This window comes from Corapipo altera, unplaced genomic scaffold (genome assembly GCF_003945725.1).
Source record: "Corapipo altera isolate COAL_440 unplaced genomic scaffold, ASM394572v1 308, whole genome shotgun sequence".
Taxonomy (NCBI): domain Eukaryota; kingdom Metazoa; phylum Chordata; class Aves; order Passeriformes; family Pipridae; genus Corapipo; species Corapipo altera.
In genome coordinates, this window is record NW_020884925.1 from 2,788,449 (window position 1) to 2,811,675 (window position 23,227).

At 40.6% G+C, this 23,227-nt stretch overlaps 1 protein-coding gene across 2 annotated transcripts in view; it reads left to right on the top strand.

Annotated features, from left to right (window-relative positions):
- Nucleotides 1-2,688: 2,688 nt before the first annotated feature.
- Nucleotides 2,689-23,227, top strand: part of SCAPER (S-phase cyclin A associated protein in the ER) — a 142,769-nt gene continuing 122,230 nt past the window's right edge. For both annotated transcript variants that reach the window (XM_027657596.1, XM_027657597.1), the window contains exons 1-5: nucleotides 2,689-2,741; nucleotides 4,567-4,642; nucleotides 8,078-8,195; nucleotides 13,673-13,743; nucleotides 17,879-18,076. In XM_027657596.1, the coding sequence (XP_027513397.1) occupies nucleotides 4,580-4,642; nucleotides 8,078-8,195; nucleotides 13,673-13,743; nucleotides 17,879-18,076 (450 nt within the window). In that variant the 5' untranslated portion in view covers nucleotides 2,689-2,741; nucleotides 4,567-4,579. The remainder of the gene's footprint in view (nucleotides 2,742-4,566; nucleotides 4,643-8,077; nucleotides 8,196-13,672; nucleotides 13,744-17,878; nucleotides 18,077-23,227) is intronic.

Here is a 23,227-nt window from a genome sequence, read left to right on the forward strand (position 1 = left end):
AAGAGCAAGTTTATTATTATGAAAGTCATATCTTCTATGTTAGGAAAAAAATCAGAATCCCAGAAAGAGGGAAAACACAGGAAATCATATTCTTCTCTGTGTCAAAATACAATCCAGACACTTTGCAGCACACAATTAAACCAGTCATATAATAAATTCAAGATCATTCTGGTATGGATGCAGGGGACAAAAAAAAAGAGGCTCTTTTGTTCACACCATTATTTTAACCACGTGCATAACAAATGCATCACTATTCTAAGGTAAGAGGGAGTATCAGTGAAGCTATTTTTACATTAGAATATAAGTCATGCTACATAAAACCTTTTTTATGTGATGAACTTTCTGACTTTTCTGGAAAATCCCCCCTCCCCTCAAGCCAAATTGCATGCAGTCTGCCACAAATCTGTTTGGAGCCACTCTTTTGGTCACAAAGGAATTAATGTTAGAAGGTCATGTTCCACATGACTTCTTCTCTATGAGATCTGCAAATGTAAATCTGGTCCTGTTAGACCGTCAGCATGAGAACAGTCATCCAGCAGCACAAAAACCAGTTTCTGAAAAGTTATTTCTTGCCAGTGAAGTTATCCATTTGGTGTTTACTGTACATTTTTGAGGTTTCTACATTTCAGTTTTATAAATCACTGCCCAACTTGAATAACCCTTAATTTTCTTTACTCTGATGCATGTCATTTATACACTATTAGAATAAATGTATTTACAGGAGTTTTATTTAGACAGGCTTCCATTTTTGACACATTCTCCTAAATTTGTTTTTATCCCTTGTAAAAATTTTAATCTGCATACGAGACAGTTGAGCCTTAAGACCTGCATGCAAAGATTACCCTTCCATTATAGAAATTGTTGATTTTGGCATGTGGATTTGAGTAAGGGAAAAAACCGAGCCAACAATTCACTTATAAAGATAATCACATTCAAATACCCTGCATTTGGATTTCAAAGTGACAGTCATTTGCTTTAGCAGTACCCAGATATGACTTTTTGAGTGTTCTAATTGTTTCATATGACCTTGCACTAAGTGTCCTGAGGTATTTTAGACTCTGCAGACATTACTGACCTGTTTTTCTACTTCTTTGCATTTAGTGCCGTTATTAATATCTGAGGAAATAGGTTGTAAAAGGACACTCTTCTGATGTGGTGTCTGATTTGGCATCGAACCAGAACAGCAGGATTTGATGTCAGGTGTGGTATCACAGTGCTCAGCTCAGCCACACACCGAGGAGGCAGCTGTGGGAACTCAGACTGATAAATAATAATCAAGCTCATTATCAAACCATGGCAGTAGAAGGGATTTGGATGGGACCTTCATGGACCTCCTGGCTCAGCTCTCTGCTCTGACCCACGGTCAACCAATGTGTAATTTCTGAGAGATGTTGTTGCTGCTGTTCCTGGAGACTCCAACTGAAGTGTGTATGATCTCCCAGAATGTCTATTCCCATCCTTGTAGGACTTCTCATGTTTTAGAGATGACAACCTGAGCTGTCCAGGTTACAATTTAGGCCTCTTTCTTCTCACTATTCCTGTCACAGTGAGGGAAATGGATTATTCTCTCTTTACACATTATGCTTTTACATGCTTGAACACTCCTACTCCTTTTGTCTTCTTTTGGCTAAATAGATTCAACTTGTCCAGTGTTTCCTCAAGAATCACATTTCCCAGGCCTCAGATCCCATGAGGAGGGCTGACCTCTCCACAAGCCATACTGTTCCTCAGGTTCAGTGCCCAAGCTGGACTCAGCACCCTAAATTACACCTCAGTGACACACACCAGGATTAGGACCCATTTTGCTATTTGCCTGGATTATACATACACCCCAGGTACTGCACACAGTTGTTTACAGCTTTCCCAGCTCCCAGTTGGGGTGGAAGGGCGGGACACTGAGGGAGTGACCACCGTAGGCTCGGTGGTCCCGTCTGGTCAACAGCAGCTGAACATGAGCTCAGGTGTGCCCAGGTGGGCAAGAAGGCCAAGGGCTTCCCGGCCTGTATCAGAAACAGGGTGGCCAGAAGGACCAAGGCAGCGATTGTCCCTCTGTACTGGGCACTGGTGAGGCCACATTTTGAATCCTGAGTTCAGTTCTGGGCCCCTCACGATACGAAGGACATTGAATGGGTCCAGAGCAAGGCGCTGGAGCAGGGGAAGGGTCTGGAGCACAAGTCCTGTGAAGAGTGGCTGAGGGAGCCGGGGAGGCTCAGCCTGGAGAAGGGAAGGCTCAGAGAGGACCTGCTCACTCTCTACAGCTGCCTGAACGGTCTCAGGAGGACACGGCCTCAAACTGCACAGCGGAGGTTTGGGTTGGACATTAGGAGGAATTTCTTCATAGAAAGGGTGATTAGACATTGGAATGGGCTGCCCAGGGAGGTGGTGGAGTCACTGTCCCTGAAGGCATTAAAGGAAAGACTGGATGTGGCGCTCAGTGCCACGGTCTGGTTGACAAGGTGGTGTTCGGTCACAGGTTCGACTGGATGACCTCAGAGGTCTCCCCCAACCTAACCGATTCTGTGTTTCTGTGCCGGCCCCTCAGGGCTGTCTCAGTGGCTGAGGGCAGGCCTGGCAGAGGAACCGCTCCCCTGCGGAGCAAAGGGCGACGCGGGGTCAGCGCCCTCCTTGGCGGGCCGGCGCATGCGCGGGGCCGGGCGGGCGGGCGGGCGCTGTCGGCGGGGTGCGATGACGTCATCGCGGCGGGGCGCGCGCGGGCGGGACGGCGCGGCGCGGCGGAGAGCGTGAGTGACCGGCGCGCGGGGGGCGCGCGGGGCAAGATGGCGGCGGGCCGGGCCCCCTCCCCTCAGCCCCTCAGCAGCACAGCCCCCGGCGGGCCGCTCCGGGACACGGCCCTGCCAGCCGGGGCACGGACTGCCCGGTTGCTACAGGCGACCGGGAGCGGTGGGGGTGGGTCAGACCGTGCCGTGAGGGCTAGCACGGCGAGGCCAGCGGGGAACGGGCCGGTCCCTCCGAGCCAGCCCCGCTGGCTATGGGGAAACTGCGACCTGCTCCGTGTCAGGGGGACCCCGGTGCGTGTGAACCCGGCGGTCGTCGGAGCTGCACAGGCCCACCCGTGCTCTGTGTGTGTATGGAAGGGAGAGGCACACGTGGAGGGAATTTCACTGTCAGCTCTTAAAAACTGCCACATGGTGTATGAGTATTTGAATTATAAAAACTACTAGTGCCGTCCCGAGCATAAACCAGTGGTCTTCCTTAGCTGACAGCGAAAATCACGGCTCCAGGAGCTGACAGCTCAGTAGGTCTCACCGAGTACTCAGGGGTAGGGACTGTCTTCTCTGCACACTTCTATAAACACGGATTCTTGTTTCTACTTTATTCCCAAATGCACTGCAGTACTGGGAAAACATTTGGGCCCTCGGGTTTTTTCCTCAAATATATATGTCAGTTTGATGAGCTTTTGTTGCACCTTGAATATGATCAAGGCGGTTTGGTGTTCAAAAGCACAGCTTTCTAGGATACCTCAGTGTTTGAAGGTTCCTGCTGGGCCTGCCCTGATGCCTCAAGTGATGCTGAAATACAATCTTTGTTTTCAGAATCGCAGCTCCCTTCATTCAGCTGCAGAACATTTCAGGTTTTATGGGTTCAGTAGGTTGTCTTAAGGCATATAAACAACTACCTGCTTGTTGATGCAGGTTTGGCTATTTACTTTTAGAAAATTTGGTCATTTATGAGAACCACAAGATGTAATGTCAAAACAAGTGAACAGCCCACTGAAAGCAGTGTCATTAATGATAAAGGCCAACAAAATCTGACTTTGAACCTGATTAAAGGTTAATCTTGTTCTCTTACCTAATTTCTGATAACATAAAAGTGTTTTTTGTTTCCAGTTAGCACATGATTCTTCAGAAGAATAAGATTAGAGCATGAACTAATTGTTCATGCTCTAATCTGCAGTTGTCCAGAATTTATCAACCTTGAAGCCAAGGGTTTAATTTTATTTCAGAATTGTTGACACTGCTTTGGAAATGTTTGATAAACCTATAAATATTTAGTCCTGTGCACTTCTGCACTTGTGGCAATGGTTCTGTATTCACAGCTGGATAAAAGTATTCACTTCCTCAGAGCTGACTTGTACAGGAACCATCAGATTTTAGAGGTAAATGAGAACAGAAGTTTTCCATTTTATTTTGCTTCACCACTAGTTATCTGGTACTAGTGGTCTGTTTGTCTCTGATTGGCTCTTTCTTTTTGAACTTCTTCTTTTTTCCCAGTCCTCTGTTACAGAAAAGATTATTCTCCTTGCTTCACTGTTCCAGAGCAGTCCAGGCAAAGATTTGTTTTAACACTTTACTATTCTTTGTACTGTTCACTATCTTACTACATGTACATTTACATTTTTCTATAGGGTCATTCTCTTTTTGTTTTCTTCCTGGACCTTTGGCTACTTACAATAAGCAGCAGTGCAAACTCTTTGAAAATAAAACTAGCTTCTGAAAATCTTACCATGTTCATCTGGTGTCCATGACATAAATGCTGCCAACAAGCTAAAAGTAATTTTAGAAGTGGTTGAAGTGAAAATAATTAATTGCATTTACTTTGACACAGGTATGAAAACTCCATGGGGTCGTCCAAAAATGTAATAAGTGAGCCTGTTGATGCAGAGGAAGGCTATAACATGATGGTAAGATGTTCAGCTACTACAGCAGTATATGGTACAGTATTTTTTCTACAGCCAGAAAAACTAATTGGGCTTCACTGATAAATCAGTTCATTTTTACCTTCTGTGAAAGTATTGATTGTAGGAGCTGAATAAATTTCATTCATTAGCATCATAAAGGGAAACCTTCAAAAAAGGAATTTTACTGTAGAATAAATGTGAGTATTTCTTCTGTTTTTCATAGTTTCCAGTTGTGTTAGTGTATGTGGGTTTTGGCACTTATTTGTTTCAGCTAATTCCCATTTTAAACTGCTTTCATCCAACCTGTGCTGCAGTGCAAGGCCCTGATGTTTGGTACCACTAACAGAGTGTTCTTTGAAGAAGCTGAGGTTAGACCTGGAGTAATTTTCTTCAAGAATGCAGTGGGTGAAATTGGTAGTTTTGTTTACATCAATATATTTATATGTACAAACACCATTAAAGGAAGAATCCTCGTGAAAGATCCTCTAATATTCATAGCTGTGTAAAAGAAACAGTACAGACTAAATATCAAACATTTGCTGTTCAAGCTAAACAGTTTCTGGTCAGTCCTCTGGCTCTGTATCCAGAGCACTCTGAAGAAGGTGAGTTCTTTAGGTGGTTCAGGAGCAAACAGCAGGGATTCAGGCTGAGGGAGCAGTCAAACCCCTCATATCAGTATCAATCCCTTGTAGAGGGGGGGTGTTAAAGTTTGCTCTTGTCAAATGAAAAGACTGTTGGTACCAACCATGGCACAACAAAAGGCACTTTGGCACAATTTACTCAGTGGCTGTGCACTTCCTCATTGTTAACTGTGCCATCAGGGCCTCCCTCGAGGCTTTGTTGGTTTCTTTTGACTGACATTTGAGTTATGGAGATGAGAGTTTAAAGTCAGGCTCTAGTTTTGTTATACAAAGTACTTTGAAATGTCATGATGGGATACTTACACTTCCCTTGTAAGCCTTTCTGGCTTGTATAAAAATAAATAATTTCAAAAGTCAGGGTGGTGGGGACTGATGCGAAGTTTTACACTCCTGTGGGAGTAATGAGCTCCAGAAATAAGACTGAAAAATGGTTGTCTGGTGGCAGCTGTGCAGAAAGGAACCTGGAGGTTATGGGGGGTCATATATGCAACAAGAGAAATTCTGCTGATGCACTGGGAAGAGTTGGGTCTGCTCTGACCAGGGGTTGGACTGGACCTGCAAAGGGCCCTTCCAGGCTTTGTTTTTCTGGGACTGTGTAAGTTGTGTTAATTTATGTGTGACATGTCAAAAATTACCATCATTAATGATGCAAAGGTAGTCTCATAGTGCAAAAAGCCCCTCCCTATCATTTGGAGATGATTAAATGGAATTATCACCTGTAAGATGTGGATAACCTGTCCTCAGTGTTTAGCATTGAGAAAGTCTTCCCTGAAGTATCTGTATGTGCTTTTGGACATTGTATTTCAAAGGCAGAATCAGCTGGAGACAATCTGGAAGAGAAAACCCTGAGTGCTCAGATTCAGAAAACTTGAAATCTGAGATCTGGAAAACATGAGTAAAAGGAGCAAAGGAGCAGGGATGGTAAACCTGGAAAGTAAGGAAGACCAGTGAAGGATGAAATGGAAAATAACAGCATAAAAAGGAGGGAAGAAAAACTGAAATGGTTTCCAAGACCCCTGTGTAAGTCAAGAGTGAGTGGGCTTGTGCTGCAGGAGAGCCACAGTCAAATCTCACGTAGATTGTGCTGAGTGAACACTGGTGGGGAATTTGGAAGAAAAAGATGCAATAGATGAGTAAAGATTTATTTGTTTACTCATGAAATTTTTGGCAGTTATGGATGCTGTAGATTAGCTTTACTTCCAGCTAAGGTGAGTGTTTGGATCTTTGTTGAAGATTTGAGAATAAATTAATGTAAAATGCAGTCTGAAAATTCTTCTTTTGGTTTAAATACACATCTCAGAGGAGATCAAGTTAAAATTGAGTAAGCTTTCACAAGTATTTACACTGGGAGTTTATACAGTAGTTTAAAGGGATTTAAAATAGTTATGTGACATTTGTGGATCTTTAACTCTTAGATCAATGATGGAAAGTGCATTGTTAAGCAACAGGAGATTAAAAACCCAAACCAAACTTGCCACAGCAGAAGTTATCACTTAGTAAAAGTTCCTAGTGAGAAGAGGCAATTAGTTGTATAGAATAAGGATAAATTAGAACCAGTTTTATACAGACCCTGGGGATTTTTACCTGCTTGTTTGGCTTTCTTTGGGCCAAAGTGTGTAATATACTGTATTTATTATATTAGGTTTTCCAAAATTTCACTGATAGCAGTGGTATTTTTGTTTTGCTCTTGCTGTGTTACCTGTGGTGTCTGTGGAGCACTAGATGGCACACTGTGACTTCAAAACAGGCAGCTGAGAACAAGTTAAAAACTTACATTATATAAACAGTGAAGTAAAAACAGTTTCTCATTTGTATTGTGTTTCCTACCACCTTAATAACTTCTAGCCACTCATCTGCTGTATTCACTTTTCCTGTAATTTTGCTGTATTTTCTTTCTAAAGATGTAAAAGTGGCTGCAGGCCTGAGCTATACAATGGTAAGAATGAAAAGAGGAAAACTGTACCTCTTGATTAGTCTTATAGAGAAATGTCTGTTCGTGCCTAAATAATATTTAGGTTTATGTAAGTTCTTTGTGGTTACATTTGCCAGTGTTTAAAGCTGACTTGGTCAGCAGTTGTGTGCTATCAGGGTCCCTAAGTTTATTATTACAGTTCATAGTTTGGTTTTGTTGGAAATTATTTTCTGAGGAATAACATCACACACTGTAGAAGAGGCTAGATTTTATGTGATTGATATCTGACAGTTGATACAAATACTTTTTAATGCTTTTGGTTTCAAATGTCTCGTGATGGTGCATTTCCCAAGTGCAGAGAAATGTTTTTTAGGTAAATGAGGTTCATCCTCAGTGTCTCTCATTCCATCTTTCAGTAGTTGCAGTTTTGTAGTAACAACTCATCACAGTTACCAGGAAATACTTTCTAGGTTCTTGTGCCTTTCTCCAGGCTCTCACTAGTCAGCCAACACAAGCATTTTGGTCTTATGCAGCTTTTATCTTGAATAATTAGTTCTAATTAACACAAGGTAATTAAAAAGTTTGTGCAGCCCACTGTGATTCTCTAGCAGCATTGGCAGTCAGTTAGATGAAGGTGGTGTGGTCTAGACATATCATCCTGTGGGCTGGGTAGTAACTCCCATGACATGTTGATGAATCACTCAGCTTATCATGCAGAAGGATGGTGGTGACAATGGATGCATAAACCTGCTTCAGATATCTGATGAAAATTCAGCACCTGAGCGTCCCACTTCTGGTGGTGTAACCACAAATTGGAGGAGATTAACGTATCAGACCCCAAATTTCTCTTTCTTGTTTCCCCATCTGTGTATTTCTCGCTTTCAGGCTTCTTTCCAACGCTCCAACAGCCACGATAAAGTGAGGAGAATAGTGGCAGAAGAGGGACGGACAGCAAGGAACCTGATTGCTTGGAGTGTTCCACTGGAGAACAAAGAAGATGATGGTACGTGTTGAACAGTCTTACACCAGGTCTGTCCACTCCCATCTGTCTGTCCACTGGAGTTCCTCACCTGCAAACATTTTTTTTACATAGGATTTCTCTGTTAAAAAAAAAAAGGGTTCTTTTTAGCATGCATAGAATAATTTAAAAGTTTTTTTCCCAAGTGCACCCTGTGGTTGGCAGATCACTTTATAAAACCTTCCAGCAGCAGATTAAAAATCATTTTCATTTGTCTGTAAGTAACATCTAAGACTTGTTTTCTTGTGCTGATATTATCAAGATACTTGTGTAACACAATAATGTTGTCCTAAACTGATCTCTGTCAACTTGGCAATTCAGAATTGTAGGGATGGCTTAGAACAATCCAACAAATTGTTCTCTGTGCTCTAAAACAAAGGAGCTTGGAAGTTGCTCTTGGTATCACTTCAGCTTTGGTAAACATCTGTGAAGAATCTTTAAGGAAGGGGATATGTGGGGACAGTTTTCCATAATGCAAGTCCTCCTGGCAGCTTTGTTACTCTCTTGTGGTGTCATCACTTCAGGAGCCAAGAGCTGACTTTTATTTTTACACTGCTCAAGCTGTTCCAGATGTCAGAATGCTGTTCTTGAGGACTTCATCCCTGTTTTTGTAGCTTGCATGTCCCTGTGCAGGTGCTGCTGCTGCTTTTAAGTGTCTAAAAGTCAATTTGTTTGTGCTGTGAAGGTGTTTGACCACTGCAATCAGTTGCCTGGAGGAACTGTGGGCACTCATCTTCCTTGGAGATGCTCAAAACCTGTCTGGACATAGCCCTGGGCAGCCTGGAGGTTGGACTAGATGATCTCTAGAGGTTCCTTCCCACTTCAGCTGCTCTGTGATTCTGCCAGCAGAAAAGATATTTTAAGAAATGTTATATCTAGTTGCAAGATAATTAACCCTATGTCTGATGCAAAATTTAAACTGTCTTTAAGCAGAATAGAATTGAGGCCCAAAGTACTTCCAGATTCCAAGTTGGGGAAAGTGGTAATATGAAGGAGTGTGTGTGAAAGGAACATGCAGTATATTTCTAACAGTATTTTTGAGCAACTCGTGAGTTGATTCACTTTCTGTTTAAAGAGTCTGTTACATTGTTGCCTGTAATATTCTTTTAGAAACTTCAAGACTTTTTCCTTTAAAACCACTATCTATAATGTGTAGATGAACGTTTGCTCTAACAACTCCTGTCAAAACATGAAGGATGAATGTAAAAGTGACCTTTAGGTTTCATTAAATAGTAGTTATATACAGTAATTAAAATCCAAGTAGCTGTATTCATTTCCTTCTTTTGGTCATATCAGCACCACTGTAATTTTTAAATTGGTGCTTTCTTCTTGTTAGAATCTCATCATTAAATCATAGGCTGACCTTTCTGCACAATGGAAGGGATCTAATGATAATTGCCTGATGGAAAATTTCCCTGTGGAAAGGAACTTGTGGTTAGTGAAAGTCTGCAAAGGCAGATTCTTTATCTCTTGACCCTTGCTTGGCATGGAAGGTGTCTGTGTTGGTGTCACTGAGCTCTGATTCATGGTGTGCTGATCTTTCAATATGTATTGTGTCCCTGAGGGATGATCCAGCAATATTATGAATTAGGACAATTCTGGCTCTTTCAGGGGTTGTGTAAATCAGGCCAGAGGTTTGGGTTTCCTGAGCCAATCCTGCCACCCTTCTGTACAAAGCAGGATTTTGTCTTTGGGCAGTTTCTTCTGCTGTCATGTTCAGAGCTATTGCTTTGGCAGCACCAGTGTGTGATTGAACATTTTAAATTATATGCTGGTATTCATTGGGAGATTTTTTTTCCAGAAGCAGCGAAGATATGAACATTTTTTTGTAGAGGGTTTATAAATTAAAATGCTGGATTAATTTTTTCCATTTGTATCCTTTTCCTATTTCCTTTAAAAATTGTGTGCTTGTGTCCTTACCATTTAACTCCTCCTCTGAGAGACTGGTATAAAGAGACTTTTTATATAAAGTACATGGGCAAAAGAGCAATAATGAAAGAATTGCAATCAAAACCTTCTAATTCCTTGATGGAAATGTATAGTTCCTACCAGTGAGAAATATTTCCTTAAAAAGGAAAGAGATTTCTGGAATGACAGGTGACACTTCTGTTGCATGTTTGGAGCAGCAAGCACCCTAGTTATGTCAGATCTGAAAATCTAGTTATGAGTACAGCTCAGTGACACTGCAGAGGCTTGACACTTAAATGCTCATAGAAAGTAAGATACCTTTGGAACTTTGAGATGTGTAAAAAATTGGAAAACCTTGTCTTCGTCACTGTTCTCTTCTTTTTTCCTATTTGTTTAAAATCACTTGGGTTCTTGCCATGTAGAATTCATTTGCAGACTAAGCATTTCAGGGTAAGGAAACATATTTTATTGGTTGAAAGGTGCCTGGCACACTTTGGGGAGCCTGCAGTGTGTTCCACTGCTTTAACAAGAGCCTGCTGCAGTAAGTGGGTCTTGCAGGATGTGATGAAAGTCCTGCAACTTGGCTCTCTTTGGCCACATAAAGAATTGGAAGAGTCCTGACTGCAAACATTGTGTGGGAGCCCTGGCAACGCTGGATCTGATTGGAACTGGCAGAAGGGAAGGGGATTCTTTGAGGCTCATAAGTTTCAAACCTTTAATTTTACTGGAATGAATGGGAATCCAGTCTAGTGCTGGTAGGTGAATACAGGGCCATTATATTCTGTATGAAACAGTGACAGTGATTTGTAAAAGTAATTTTGTGCAAAATACATTGCTGTAATTCAATCTGGAGGGGTAGAAACATGGGGAGTTTTGTTCTGTCCATGCTTGAAGGCAGTCATTTCTCCAGATCCTTAGCAATGTACTGTTAGAAAAATAGCATCTACCACTGCTCTACAAACCTGTAAGAAGATATGGTTTATAATACTATTAGAAACTTCAGTATGCTTCCTCAGCTGCTGAATTATCATCCCTGCTGAAGGTCTGATGATGAACAGTGTCAAAGACACTGAACAACACCTGCAGCTGCTCTCTGCCATAGCCAGAACAGAAATGAACACTGAGATTAATTACTAAATTTGAAGGCAATTCTCACACTTCTCATACCAGTAAAACTATCCAAACCCAAGAGATGAGCAGTGTGATTGTTGAGATTTTCAGTATAAAAGATACCTTTGAAAATAGGTTATCAGTGGGGTGTTTTTGGCAGATACAGCACCTCAGCTTTTTGGACAGGAAGTCTTCACAAATCATAAACCCTGTGTGCTTCATATTCAATCACCAGACAGGGAGGAAATGGGCTTCCAGTGTAAAATATGGCTGTAGCTCCCTGAATGCTGCAAAACTTTGCTACTTTATATATTTCACATGGGCAACTTAATAGCTGATGAGATGCTCATCTTGGGTCACTGTTGTTCTCTCCTCACAATTCAGTAAATTCCTCACAGGTGAAGCCCTTCCCGTGTCCCTGAGGTCTGTGCATCTCACAGCAATGCCAGCATGGTGTAGTTACACCTCAGTTACACCTCAGTTACACCCCAGTAATCTCTGAACATACAAATAACCACTGAGCAGTGCTCTTGTGCTGTCACTGCTCGGGAATGTAAAAGGACAGAAGCAGAAACCTTTGAATAACCAGAACTGTTATTGTAAGAAAAAGAATAACAAAGCCTGGAAATGTGGCTGCTGCTGCTGAAATGCAAAATGTTCTGGCCTTAAGAAAAAGTTAGTCCTTGTCCCACACTATATTCTTTTAAGTTTGCAAAACCTGCTGTATACATAAGTTTTGTTTTCTCTATGTGTCTGCCTCATATGGAAAGTGCCTGAAAACTTGCTTTTGTCTTTACAGGGGACTTGTTCAGACAGTTCTTAGCTGATGGATTGTTACTCTGTTTTTTACAGAATCTAAAGAGACTACAACTTTATGTCTTCATCTGCCCTTTCAAAATGCTAACATATCCATATTTGTTTGCAAACCTTTTCCATGTGGAAGTCCTGTATGCCATTGCATTCCAATTGTCTTTGCAGAGTGTGAATCACATCAGAAGAGAGACACTGGAGGTTGAAATAGTTCAGTCATTCTGACACAGAGCTATTCCACATTTTAAGCTTTTTAGTGACTAGGAAGATTTTATACCTACAGTAGCTGAATGACTTTTTTCCTGAATGCTGCTGAATTGGGTTCAATATATTAGTTTGTGCCTGTTGTTTCGGCTAATGTAGAATTTAAAAAATGAATTATCAAGCAAATAGTTTTTAATTTGTTCTAAATTAAAAGCCTTGTTGCCTGGAATAGCCAGTGATACAACCCAGCTGTGCAAACCAGCTGTACAGCTGCCTGATGGAGACAGGTTTGCAGCTGCTTTACATAACCAGAGCAATGTAGAACAGCTGGGCTGCGTTAGGGAATTTGGCCTCAGAACTGTTAAAAACTCAACTGGACAATTCTGAAATTCAAGAACGATCTCGTGGTCTAGGGGAGGACCATATTCAACTAATGCATTGATTTGCTTGGCTTCATCCAGCTAAATAATCTTGCAGCTTTTATTTAGATGTAATCTGTGCTAGGGAGCTCTCTTGCCATGGTTACTATTTTGTCTTAGCTCGCTTACATTTTTGGTAATTGGATCCTATGATTTTCATGTTGTGCAAGTCAGATACTGAGTTGGAGGAATAAAATTTTTCAAATTACCCCACAGCAAATCTCAAAGATTAAGCGCTGACAGATCGGGTTGGTCTGGGCTAACGCAGATTTTTCTGTGCCAAAATAACTCTAAATCAGTGAATCGCCACCACCACAGCACTGAGGCCTGGAGTCATCCTCTCTGGATGTGGGCAGTTAAACTGGTTTGGGAAGCAGAGTTGCTGAAGTCACTTTGTATAAGCAGTGAAGGGAGACAGGTACCTTTGAGAAGGCATTTCAGATCTTAAAGGACAGACTTGTCTTCTAGGAATGTTTTCTCTCTTTCTTTGGCTCCCTGAATGTCAGTGAACTAAATCCAGGCCCAAGTTCTGTTTTTCCCTGTCTTTCTTGGCAGAAAATACTTAATCTACTAGGAGGTTGAACAGTTCCAGAAAAACTAAATTATTACATTTGTTTTTCCTAACAAATATATTTCTTGTTTTAATTCGGTAATATCTGATCGAACAGTCATTCAAGAGTAAGACTTTTTTTAAAATCTGCATAGAAAACTAGTATCATATTTGGCATGTACCTTGAAATGATGTGGTTTTCAGAGGCACTGAACGCTCAAAGATAGGTTATCTTTGTTTAATGAAGTAATTCTTGCCTATCTTGTATTTTTTTTTCCTTTTTCAGTGTTTTCTGGCATTATCCACATTCTGAACAGTGGAATATATATTTGGAATATAAAATTTGCCGAACCTCTTAACTCAGAAATTGTGCCCCTCTCAGTACGATGCAAGATGAGATATGAGTGCTCTATTTAATTAAAATCACTGTTGTTGATTAAAATGGTTGCTTCCCCCCACAGGAAAATCGAAATGGCAGTCTGGTGGAAAAACAAAGAGGGTGACTCAAGGAACACACAAGACTGCAAAACAGGTATCTGCTCGTTTTTTATTGTGACATCAAATGGATGACATAAAAATGTTTTCCTCTGAGATCATTGATACATTATTGGCTGAATAATACTTGTCCAAAACTGGGCACATGTTGTGTTTTTAAAGCATGCAGGTTTCAAAGTCAAGTATCCAGAAGTTAAAATTGCCAGAATTTAGGTTATCTTCCTCAGCCTTTGCTTTTGGCCCTTCCTAGCTTCTGGGTGCATGACTTAAAGTTATTTTGAGGAAAGTGCTGTTCAGTGAAATGCTACAGGATATTCTTCCTGTAAGCATGCTGCTTGTACAAGGGCTGCCTTTCTTCCCAGATTTTAATTTGAGGAAATGCTCTTATTTGAAGTCAGTATACCCTATTTTGGAAAAAAGTCCAGGTGAGTAAAATTTCCAAGAGTTATGACTGGAAGGCAAGTCTGAATGAGAAGTGTAGAGAAGAAACTGCTCTTATTTTTATTCATATTTTTTTCTGTGTGCCTGACAGTCTTTATTCCATTAATGAAGTAATATCTCAATGTTGCCTTGTTTTTCATATTTTTAACCCTTGTTTTTCTTTGATAAATGGATTTGGCCATTAGTATGACTTTAGCCATTTAGTATTTTGTGGCAGTGTGTCAGAATTTGACAATAAAGCATGTGGAAGATGTTATTTTTTGAAAAAAGAAAGTGTTTTGCTTCCATGGAGATGTATTTGCATGTTTAAAACATAAACATGTTATTATTGCAGTTTAGTTTAGTAACTATTTACCTTGTGTTCTCTGTTCACTCACTGGTACCTTACAAACACTGTGTGTCCTGGTTTCCTTGTCTGTGAGGACTGACTTTGTTGGTGTAGTTGGGGCTCCCTGTAAGGGTTTACCCTCAGAATCTTTAGGGTGAGAGTAACGTGCTGCACATTTTGGGCTCTGTCTGTTTTTGGGATTATGTCAATAGTGAGTTTTCAGGAGATTGCTGTTCACTGGCTCTGGGTGGGATTGCTGTACTAAAACTGTCCTGTAGACACAGTGCATTCCTAGTGGGTGCAATTAAGGGTTGAAATGGAGTGCTGACTGTCTGTGCATCTTGGCTTTTCAGTTTGGCATTCAGCACCTTTACTTCTGCTGCTTTTCAGACACTTGATACTGCTGTAATTGGTGGGGGTTTTTTTGTTGGTTTTGTTGAGTTTTCAGTTTTAATTTTCCTTTACATATGAATGGGCCACTAATCTCAAGAAAATAAACTTACAAGAGCTCTTTCATATGATCTTATCAACCTCATCTTCCTTTCAGTAGAATGCTGGCAAATCTACATTCAATAAATTTTGGCATCCTGAGAGCAAAAATATACACTTCATACTTTCCAGAAGTCCAAGGCAAGTTACTGTAACTGTTAGAAAAAAACCCAAAATCATAACAAACCAGAAAAAACCACCAAGAGAGATTCAGTTTTAACATCACTTTCATCATCCACACTGGGTTAGTTGGGATGGAAGAGGGGGTATTCCCATGTTTCTTAACTTTAAAGGTACAAAGGCTCTGCATCTTCTGCAGTTGAAGGTTTGAGCTATCACTGCAAGTTAAAATATTATTTCTAACAACAAACCACCAACTTAATACTTACCTGCTTGTGTTTACAAGAAATCAGGTAGTTTAGAGGGTTTCATCCTTTCAGAGGTCTTCTGCTGGATTATGGGTGACTGTAAATGTTGCTTAGGTTTTACTGAGACCCTAAAAACTTGCTTACAGGGTAATAATGGAACTGCAACAACCTACAGAGGTTACATCTGCTGTTTTCCTCATTAAAATATGGCTGACATAAATGGATGCCAAATACAGCAGATGGATAACATTTATTGCTAAATATCAAAACATGTTCCATGACACCATCTTTTAAAGATACATTTGAAAATGCATCTTGCAAACAGTAGGAATTATGCATGGTTACCATTCCAAAACAACCTGTCCTTTGGATCCAACAGTATTAACTGGATGATGTAAACCTGTTCACTTTATCATGGTTACATTTTATAAGTGCAGGCAGCACCAGGTAGCAAAGTTATTTTAATATAGCTATTTATGATTTTCTGTTTACGGTTGCATCGTTCTAAACTGTAGTTTCAAGGAGCTGTAAATTAGCCAGTGTAAGCTTTGCTTTAAAGGCTTATATACAGGACCTCAGCTAAGGAGCATCTTTTCTCCAAGCAGTTTGTTCAGAGGTGACTGTGGTGCCACAGAAGAAAAAAAATGAAACCTTTCTGAAATTCCTGTTCCCTGGTGGTTTATGACACGTGTGTTTTCTGAACGTGGCTCTCATGCACACATTAGCTGGGGTTCACCTGGAATACACTTGGAGCACTTTGAGATGTAAGAGTAGCAGAGATGTTGGTTTGATGGTAATAAATCAAGTTCCCATTTTCCCCCTTCTTACAGAACAATTGGCATCTGAACACAAATGCAGGTGAGAGCATAACCATTTTGGCAGCAATTACAAAGCGGAATTTGTTTAATGACGTGTGGTACAGGACAAAAAGGCTTGAATCCCAGCCAGTTATTTTGCTAATTGCAGTATTTCTAGTTAATGATTAGATATTCTAATTATAAACACTGTGCATTGGCTTGTGCAGGGTTGGTTTTGATTGTTTTTATTCAATCACCAAAAGCTGAGTTTTTAAAATGGTATTTTGCAGTAATCCCTACAAGTGAACTGTAGTAAGAATTATTTTTCTGGAGTTCTGTGCCACAGTGGATCAGTGCATCAAGACTGCATTGAAGGTGCTATTAAATACATTAATGAAAAAAACCAATCCAAACCAGACTTATTTTAACATGTAGCTAATACTTCCATCACAAAATGGGACACAGTTGGGTGTCACTTTGGGTTTACTGCAGGTATGGCTATGGAATGCAGAAGCTTATGGAAGTCTGCTATGGCAGCAGGATTTTTCTGTGTTTTTTCTGGTTTTCTGAATTTCAAGTTAAATAAGGTCAGTGTCATGGGGCCAAGTGCTGATTTGGTATTTTCAGCCAAACAGATGTGCTTCAGGATCCTTTGGAATATCCTGTGCACATGAGTGAGTGACTCTCTCTCTGTCAGGGAGATGTATCCCCATGTGGGTCACTGAGCTGTGTGCACAAGGTCAACAGGTGCCAAGTCATAGAATCATTAAGGTTGGAAAAGCCCTCTAAGATCATAGAGTTCACCCATTAACCCAGCACCACTGTGCTACCACTGATCCATGTCCCCAGGTGCCACATCCACACCTCTTTTTGAATCAGGGATATGGCTTCTATCCCTGGGAATCACCATTCATCCCTGGTGACCCCTGGCTGCCTGTTCCAGTGCCTGACCACCCTTTCAGTGAAGAAGTTTTTCTCAATATCTAACCTAAACCTCACCTGCACAACTTGAGGCCATTTGCTGTTGTCCTGTCACTGCAGTCTCAGTAGGGAGCATCCACAGCCTTTCCCTTGTGCACTGAGGTCACCTGGGCAAGTGTAACACTGAGGCAACATAACAGTGCTTCCAAGTGCTTCCAGCGTGGTGATTCCTGCATGTGCCAGCATTTGTGAAGAGCCTAGGCTGTTCTCCCTCTGCACCCATCACATTTAGGATGCTGGCTGTGCCCTGCATCTGTGCAGCAAAGCAGCACTGGATCAGTCACTGTGTGTTTTAGGGCCACATCAGCATTTCACTGCCATTAATGCTCTCGGGTTAGAAGGAGGGTGAAAACAATAATGCCACATGTAATGTCTTGGTAATAGAATGTATCTGTGATGGAATATTGCTGGTATTTTTATTAATAAAATGTTATTTTCATCTCTGGATACACAGGCATGTCAGAATAAGTGATGTAGCATATATAAATAGAAAATGTAACTTTCCAATGTGCTAAGGGGCAGAGTATCACGTACTGCTGTGCAATGAAAATATAAATGTCAAAGAAACAGAATCTAGCTGTACATAACTACTACCTGTATTTAAGAAAACGTGTTTTAAGTTAGAGGGATGATACCCTCTTCTTCAGTGAAGAAGTTCTTGTTTACAAGTGTTTCAATATGTTTAAAAAACATGTGTTGCACAGAAACCCAACCCCTTACCATATTCCTGTTTGTTGTTTCCCTTTTCCCCGTGTCTCTTGTTTTCAGAACACTACCCTAGACTGTAAATTAACAGCAGCAGCAGCTGGAGATAAAAACTTTGACAAAAGCCCAACGAAAACAAGGCAGCCTCGGAAGGTTGATCTGCGGGCTCGGTACTGGGCATTTCTGTTTGACAACCTGCGCCGCGCCGTCGATGAGATCTATGTCACGTGTGAGTCGGATCAGAGCGTGGTGGAGTGCAAGGTAAGGCTGCAGCTGGGCTTTGTCTTCCTCACGTGGCTCCTTTCAGGCTTTTTTTATACTCTAAATGAGGAATTAGAGCTTCAGAAACACGTTACTTTTTGATTTGTGTTTTCTGAAGGCTTGCAAGTAGGAAAAGTGATGGTGTATGTAGTCATATTTAAGAAATGCTCTCATATTGTGCAGTGACAATTTTTTGGAGTGTGTAAAACTTGTGATGCACATGATATTATTAGATTTCAGTATTTTGGTGAAATCAGATTTTGTTTATTGAATTCTGAGTTTGTTACTTTTCTGACTGCACACTGGTTTATTTTTCCCTGTAAGAAAAATACTTTTAGTATTTTACTGTAGGTGGCACTGTTGTGGTTCAGCCTTTTTCACATTTGTTTGCTTCCTGTTAAGTGGCTTAATTGCACACTGCTCCCTTTCTGCAGTGATAGTTATCACTCTGCAAATTTTCTCTTTGTTCAGAAAATGATTGGTTGTTGAGTATAAGCAATGTCTGGTTGGGATGTCACTGTAAGTCACTTCCCAGTTTCAAATAACCTGTGTTTGTAATAGCTTGTGCATCTGTTTTACATTTTATTATGATTTTCTAGTAGATCTGCAGAAATACCCTTGTCATTTAATAAAAATCACTCCTTCTTTAGAAGTCGAATTTATCACAAGCATTAAGAGAAGCTAGAGTATGTTATAAAAAGAAATGTTCAAGATATTGCTTTGTTTTCATATTAAACATGGCTGAAAACTCAACACATTCTGGAAATGATTATCTAATCACTGTAAAAAATTTTATATATCACTTTAAGTAAACTTTTTTCTTATCCTCTGCATCTCGATTCTGCTGTAATCAGACACGGCCAAATGGACTTTGAGATTAACACACAAATACACTTCATTGGAAGCAGGTTGGAAAGCTGAACAGTAGCTAAAGGCTTCCAAGGCACTGGTTGGTCTAACACGATTTCCCAGTTTGTTACTGAACTGTCTTCCTGCTCAGGAAACTTCTCTGTAGAATTTTTTGCTTTAAGAAAATCAGCCAGCCTTGAACCGTAATTAGATTAACATTTTAAACTTTTGTGACTGGAAGAACAGAAGCGTTTTTGTATCATTATCACATCTTTTTGGGGTTAGATGTTGTTCAACATTTTAATCAGGGTACTGGATACTCTGGGATGGAGATGCTGCAAAACCTGAGTGAAAAGTCTTCATTTTAGCAGATGCCTGGCAGTGATGTCTTATCTGTGTGGACCAGGTTACTTGTTTGCAAAACAAAGGTGGAAAAAACCAAAAATGAGGATGCAAGGCAGTCCAGTGCCATCTGTTGTAAGACTTATGTGACATTCATGTTACTCTTACCTTTTAAAAGATCTTTTTTCTCAGCACACAAGTGGCCTTACCTGAGCATCTGGAATATGTGTTTGTGCTGTGGTCTTTTATCTGTGGGATATTCTTTTCCAGGTTACTGTTAAATGATTATTCTTTTCATAAATTACTAATATTTCTGTTAATTAAGATGTGGAGGATAAAACTGTTTAGTCTTGCAAATTATTATCACTAACAGTGTTTCATTTCTGTCAATTCTGTTGATTGTCATTATTTTGTGGTGGTTTTGACAGATGCAGTTCAGTGCCTACCAGAGATGAGGCTGTCAATGTTTGTAGCTCATCTCCTACAGAAGAGTGTGTTAGATTCTGTGTTTTGAAGGAAATGCTTTGCATAGCTCTTAATAGACATTTTAGGTACTATGTACATGGGCTTCAACTAGGGGTTGATCAAAGTCATCATTAGTGTGGAGGTGTGTTTAATTATGGGTGGAATATCTGTGATAGCAAACAACAGATCCTTGTGCAAACTGAGTCTTCTTCACCTCTGATGCTGAAAAGCCAGTGCCTGCAGTCCTTCACCAGCTGAAATATCTTGTCTAAGTGCAGCTTTCATATTGTGGAATATGTAGAAGGTGTTTACTGTAGTACCTCAGCCTTTTAGGAGTTCATAAATCAAGTCTGAGAGTTCAGCTGGCAAATGGTATTGACTAAGAAGCACTTGTGTGACTTTTTTTTCAAGAATTCATGCAGCTTAATAGAGGGCCTGTGTCCTGTCTTAGAATTAGCTTAACTCAGTCTTTGGTTTGATCCCTACAGTTTGTCCATGTGGGACTCAGTTCAGGTAAAAAATCATCATTTGCTTGTCTAAAACACTCAGTTGTTTTAATTATTGCCTTGGCTTTGTTAGCCCTCGAGACATTGTTACCGTGTTATTCCCAAGGTTTCACACTTTGCATTGGCTGTTCTGATAGTTCCTGGTCAGGTCTTGGATGATCTCTGGTCGTGCCTTTTCCTGTGACTTGAAAACATTCAAGCAGTGAACTGTTTCTGCATTCCCTGTTTGTGTCAGCGGGCTGTCCACGGGGGCAGGAGTGATGTGTGAGGCAAGGGCCTGCCTGTTACTCCAGGGACAGCTCCAGCCCCTGGCTGTGCAGGACTGGGAGGATGCAGGAGGATCCATCCCAGACTGGGAGGATTCATGCCTCTGGCTGAGGTGTGTGGGAATAATGGCATGATGTGAATTCTGTGTGCTCTAATGAGGTATCTCCCTGACTCTGCTGAACGATGGGGATGTGGCTTGGCAAAATATGTTACACTTCATTGGCAGGAAAGGAATGTCTGTAGTGAATATTATCCTTTTGTTAGGGTTTTGGACTTAGGGGGCCAGGTGTGATGCAGTCATACAGTGCCTTGTCTGTCCTTGCATAGCCATGATTTCCCCGCAATATCAGTGGACCAATTTAAGTTAATTTAGTCATTATAGATTTTATGAGAGTGGGTGACTAGCTTGGAAGAAGACATCCTGCTAAGGTTCACAGTGCAGGAAAAACTGCTCCTCACTCTTTCTTAGGCACCAGGGAATTCAGAGAGGGAACAAGAGAACAGGAACACACCAGCTGAGGGAAGAGGGATTGTGTGTGAGGTGGGTTTTTGTTTCATTGCTTTTGGTTTTTCATAAGAATATGCTGATGTGCATGTTGTGATGTCACTTGGGGCACCAGAGAAATCAGAGAGAAGAACATGGAAAACAGGCTCCACTCCACCTACAGTTTGCAGAACTACTTGGGCTCTTTTTGCCTGATGGTTTGTTGTGGGTTTTTTGTTTGTTGGGTTGTGGTTCTTTCAGTTATTTCTGTTTGGGCAGCAGGAGTTAATTCTTATACTTGTTCCATTTTTGTGTATAACAGTACTGGTCTTCTGAATATTTTGATTTTAAGATGAAAATTCCTTTCGTAACAAACTTTTACTAAAGCTCATGCTAAAAATGGGATTGGATGAGCTCCACTTTTCTGTTCTTTTTTGCAAACTTTTTATACTACATAGAAAAGTATCCAGTGGTTAAGATGTTACAGGAGATGCTAAAAGACCTGTCAGCTCAGCTACAAATGGATTAAGGCACTTCTGCTATACCTAAAGGATTGAGAGGATTTTTTGATTCATGAGAAATTTCACGTTGCCACATTTGATTTTTGGGCTCATTTGACAAAGTATCCTGTTAGCCCTTTTCATGAAGTACCATTTTTATTTTTACTACTGGGCATAGGTGGGAAATAATATTAAATAAGAAACCAAAATGGTTACACTGTTAACCTCTCCCTCATTGTTTGTTTTTTTTTTTGAAGTGGGATTTTGAAAAATTCTTTCAATTAAAATAAATTCATGTTATCAAAAAATTCCTTCATTTTGACTTTTTAAATTATATCTCCTCAAGGTTATGTCCTGGTCAAACGGGCATGTGCTGTTCTATTTAAACATTTTAGTTGTATAAAGATTGTCTTAAAAGGAGACCCATAGAAAGATGAAATATGACAACTTCTGGCATTTCAAATATTCACATTAACCTGGTATAAAAGTGTTAGTTATGTTTTTTGGTTATTTTGTACCTTCTGCTCTCCTGTACCCTTACAGGTTGGTATAGTTTTATTGATTATGTTGTCACTGAGGATAATAGTTTGATGCTCCCAAATGGGAGAGGGCTCCAGTGGCTCTTTGTGGTTGAAACTGCAGACGGGAGGGTTGTGGTGAGGATCCAAACAGTGGGAATGTGTGTAAGAGGATCACTGGCTGTGTGTGTTTTCTCTTAGCTTTGGGCACTGCTGAAGTTGGTATTTTGCTATTGATTTGGAATTGAGAACTCTCAAATCATCTATATAGATATATAGATATGGCTTGGATGCTTTGTATATAAAGATAAAATGAACATGGTTGAATTATTTCTGAAATAAATAAAGAGTTCTGAAGTTTAAGCATTGTCTTACTGTACACAAATCAGTTTGTGCAATAGTGATAAAAGATTAGATGTATCCTGGTAGATTTGGCTATAACTTTTTTTCCTCCTAGGATGAAACAGCTTCAGCTGTTTTTTCCTTTCAAAAAAGCTGAATTTTATTACGTAAAAATCTAAATCTCTATTCCTTTTAAGTTGTTGTTTAGCATTTCTCAAAGCTTGTACAGTCTTTTGTCTTTTCACCTTTACTTACTGGTGTATTTCTGTAAGGTTTTGGCCAGGGTTGATTTTTCTCCTTGTTTCTAAAGCTCATGGATACATTCTTAGATCAGCCTAATTCAGTGGAAACAGTTCAATTTTACTTGAGATTCTTATTCCCACTTATGAAATGGAAAATTCAGCAGGGAAGTTCTGTTGTTTTGCTTCTCAGAGGCAGCACAGGGTACCCTAAAGAGCCTGGTGAAGCCTTTTCCTTAAAGGATTTGACACGTTGCACAATGTTATGGGAAAGGACCAACTGAATCAACTCTCCCAAGGGCCTTTCAATCAGGGGGATGTCTGTGAGTGAGGCCCAGTTGATTGAGGCCTCCCAGAAGCTGAGGAGCCTCTTTGAGGGCTGTTTTTGGCTCTGGGTGTGTAAATTCTCCTGGTTTATCTCTGCACACAGTGTGGGACCTGGACTCGTCCCCCTGATCGATCACTGGCTTTCAGGACAGCCCCTTCTGCCCCTGGGGTGTGTCAGGAGTGTGCAAGGCTGCCCCTTCCCACTCAGAAAAACCACACCTGGGACATAATTACCAAGAGGGTGTTTATATCTTCATAAATGAATACCCTGTGGCTGTCTCGTGGCAGTCCATGTGCTGTGCAGATCTCTTT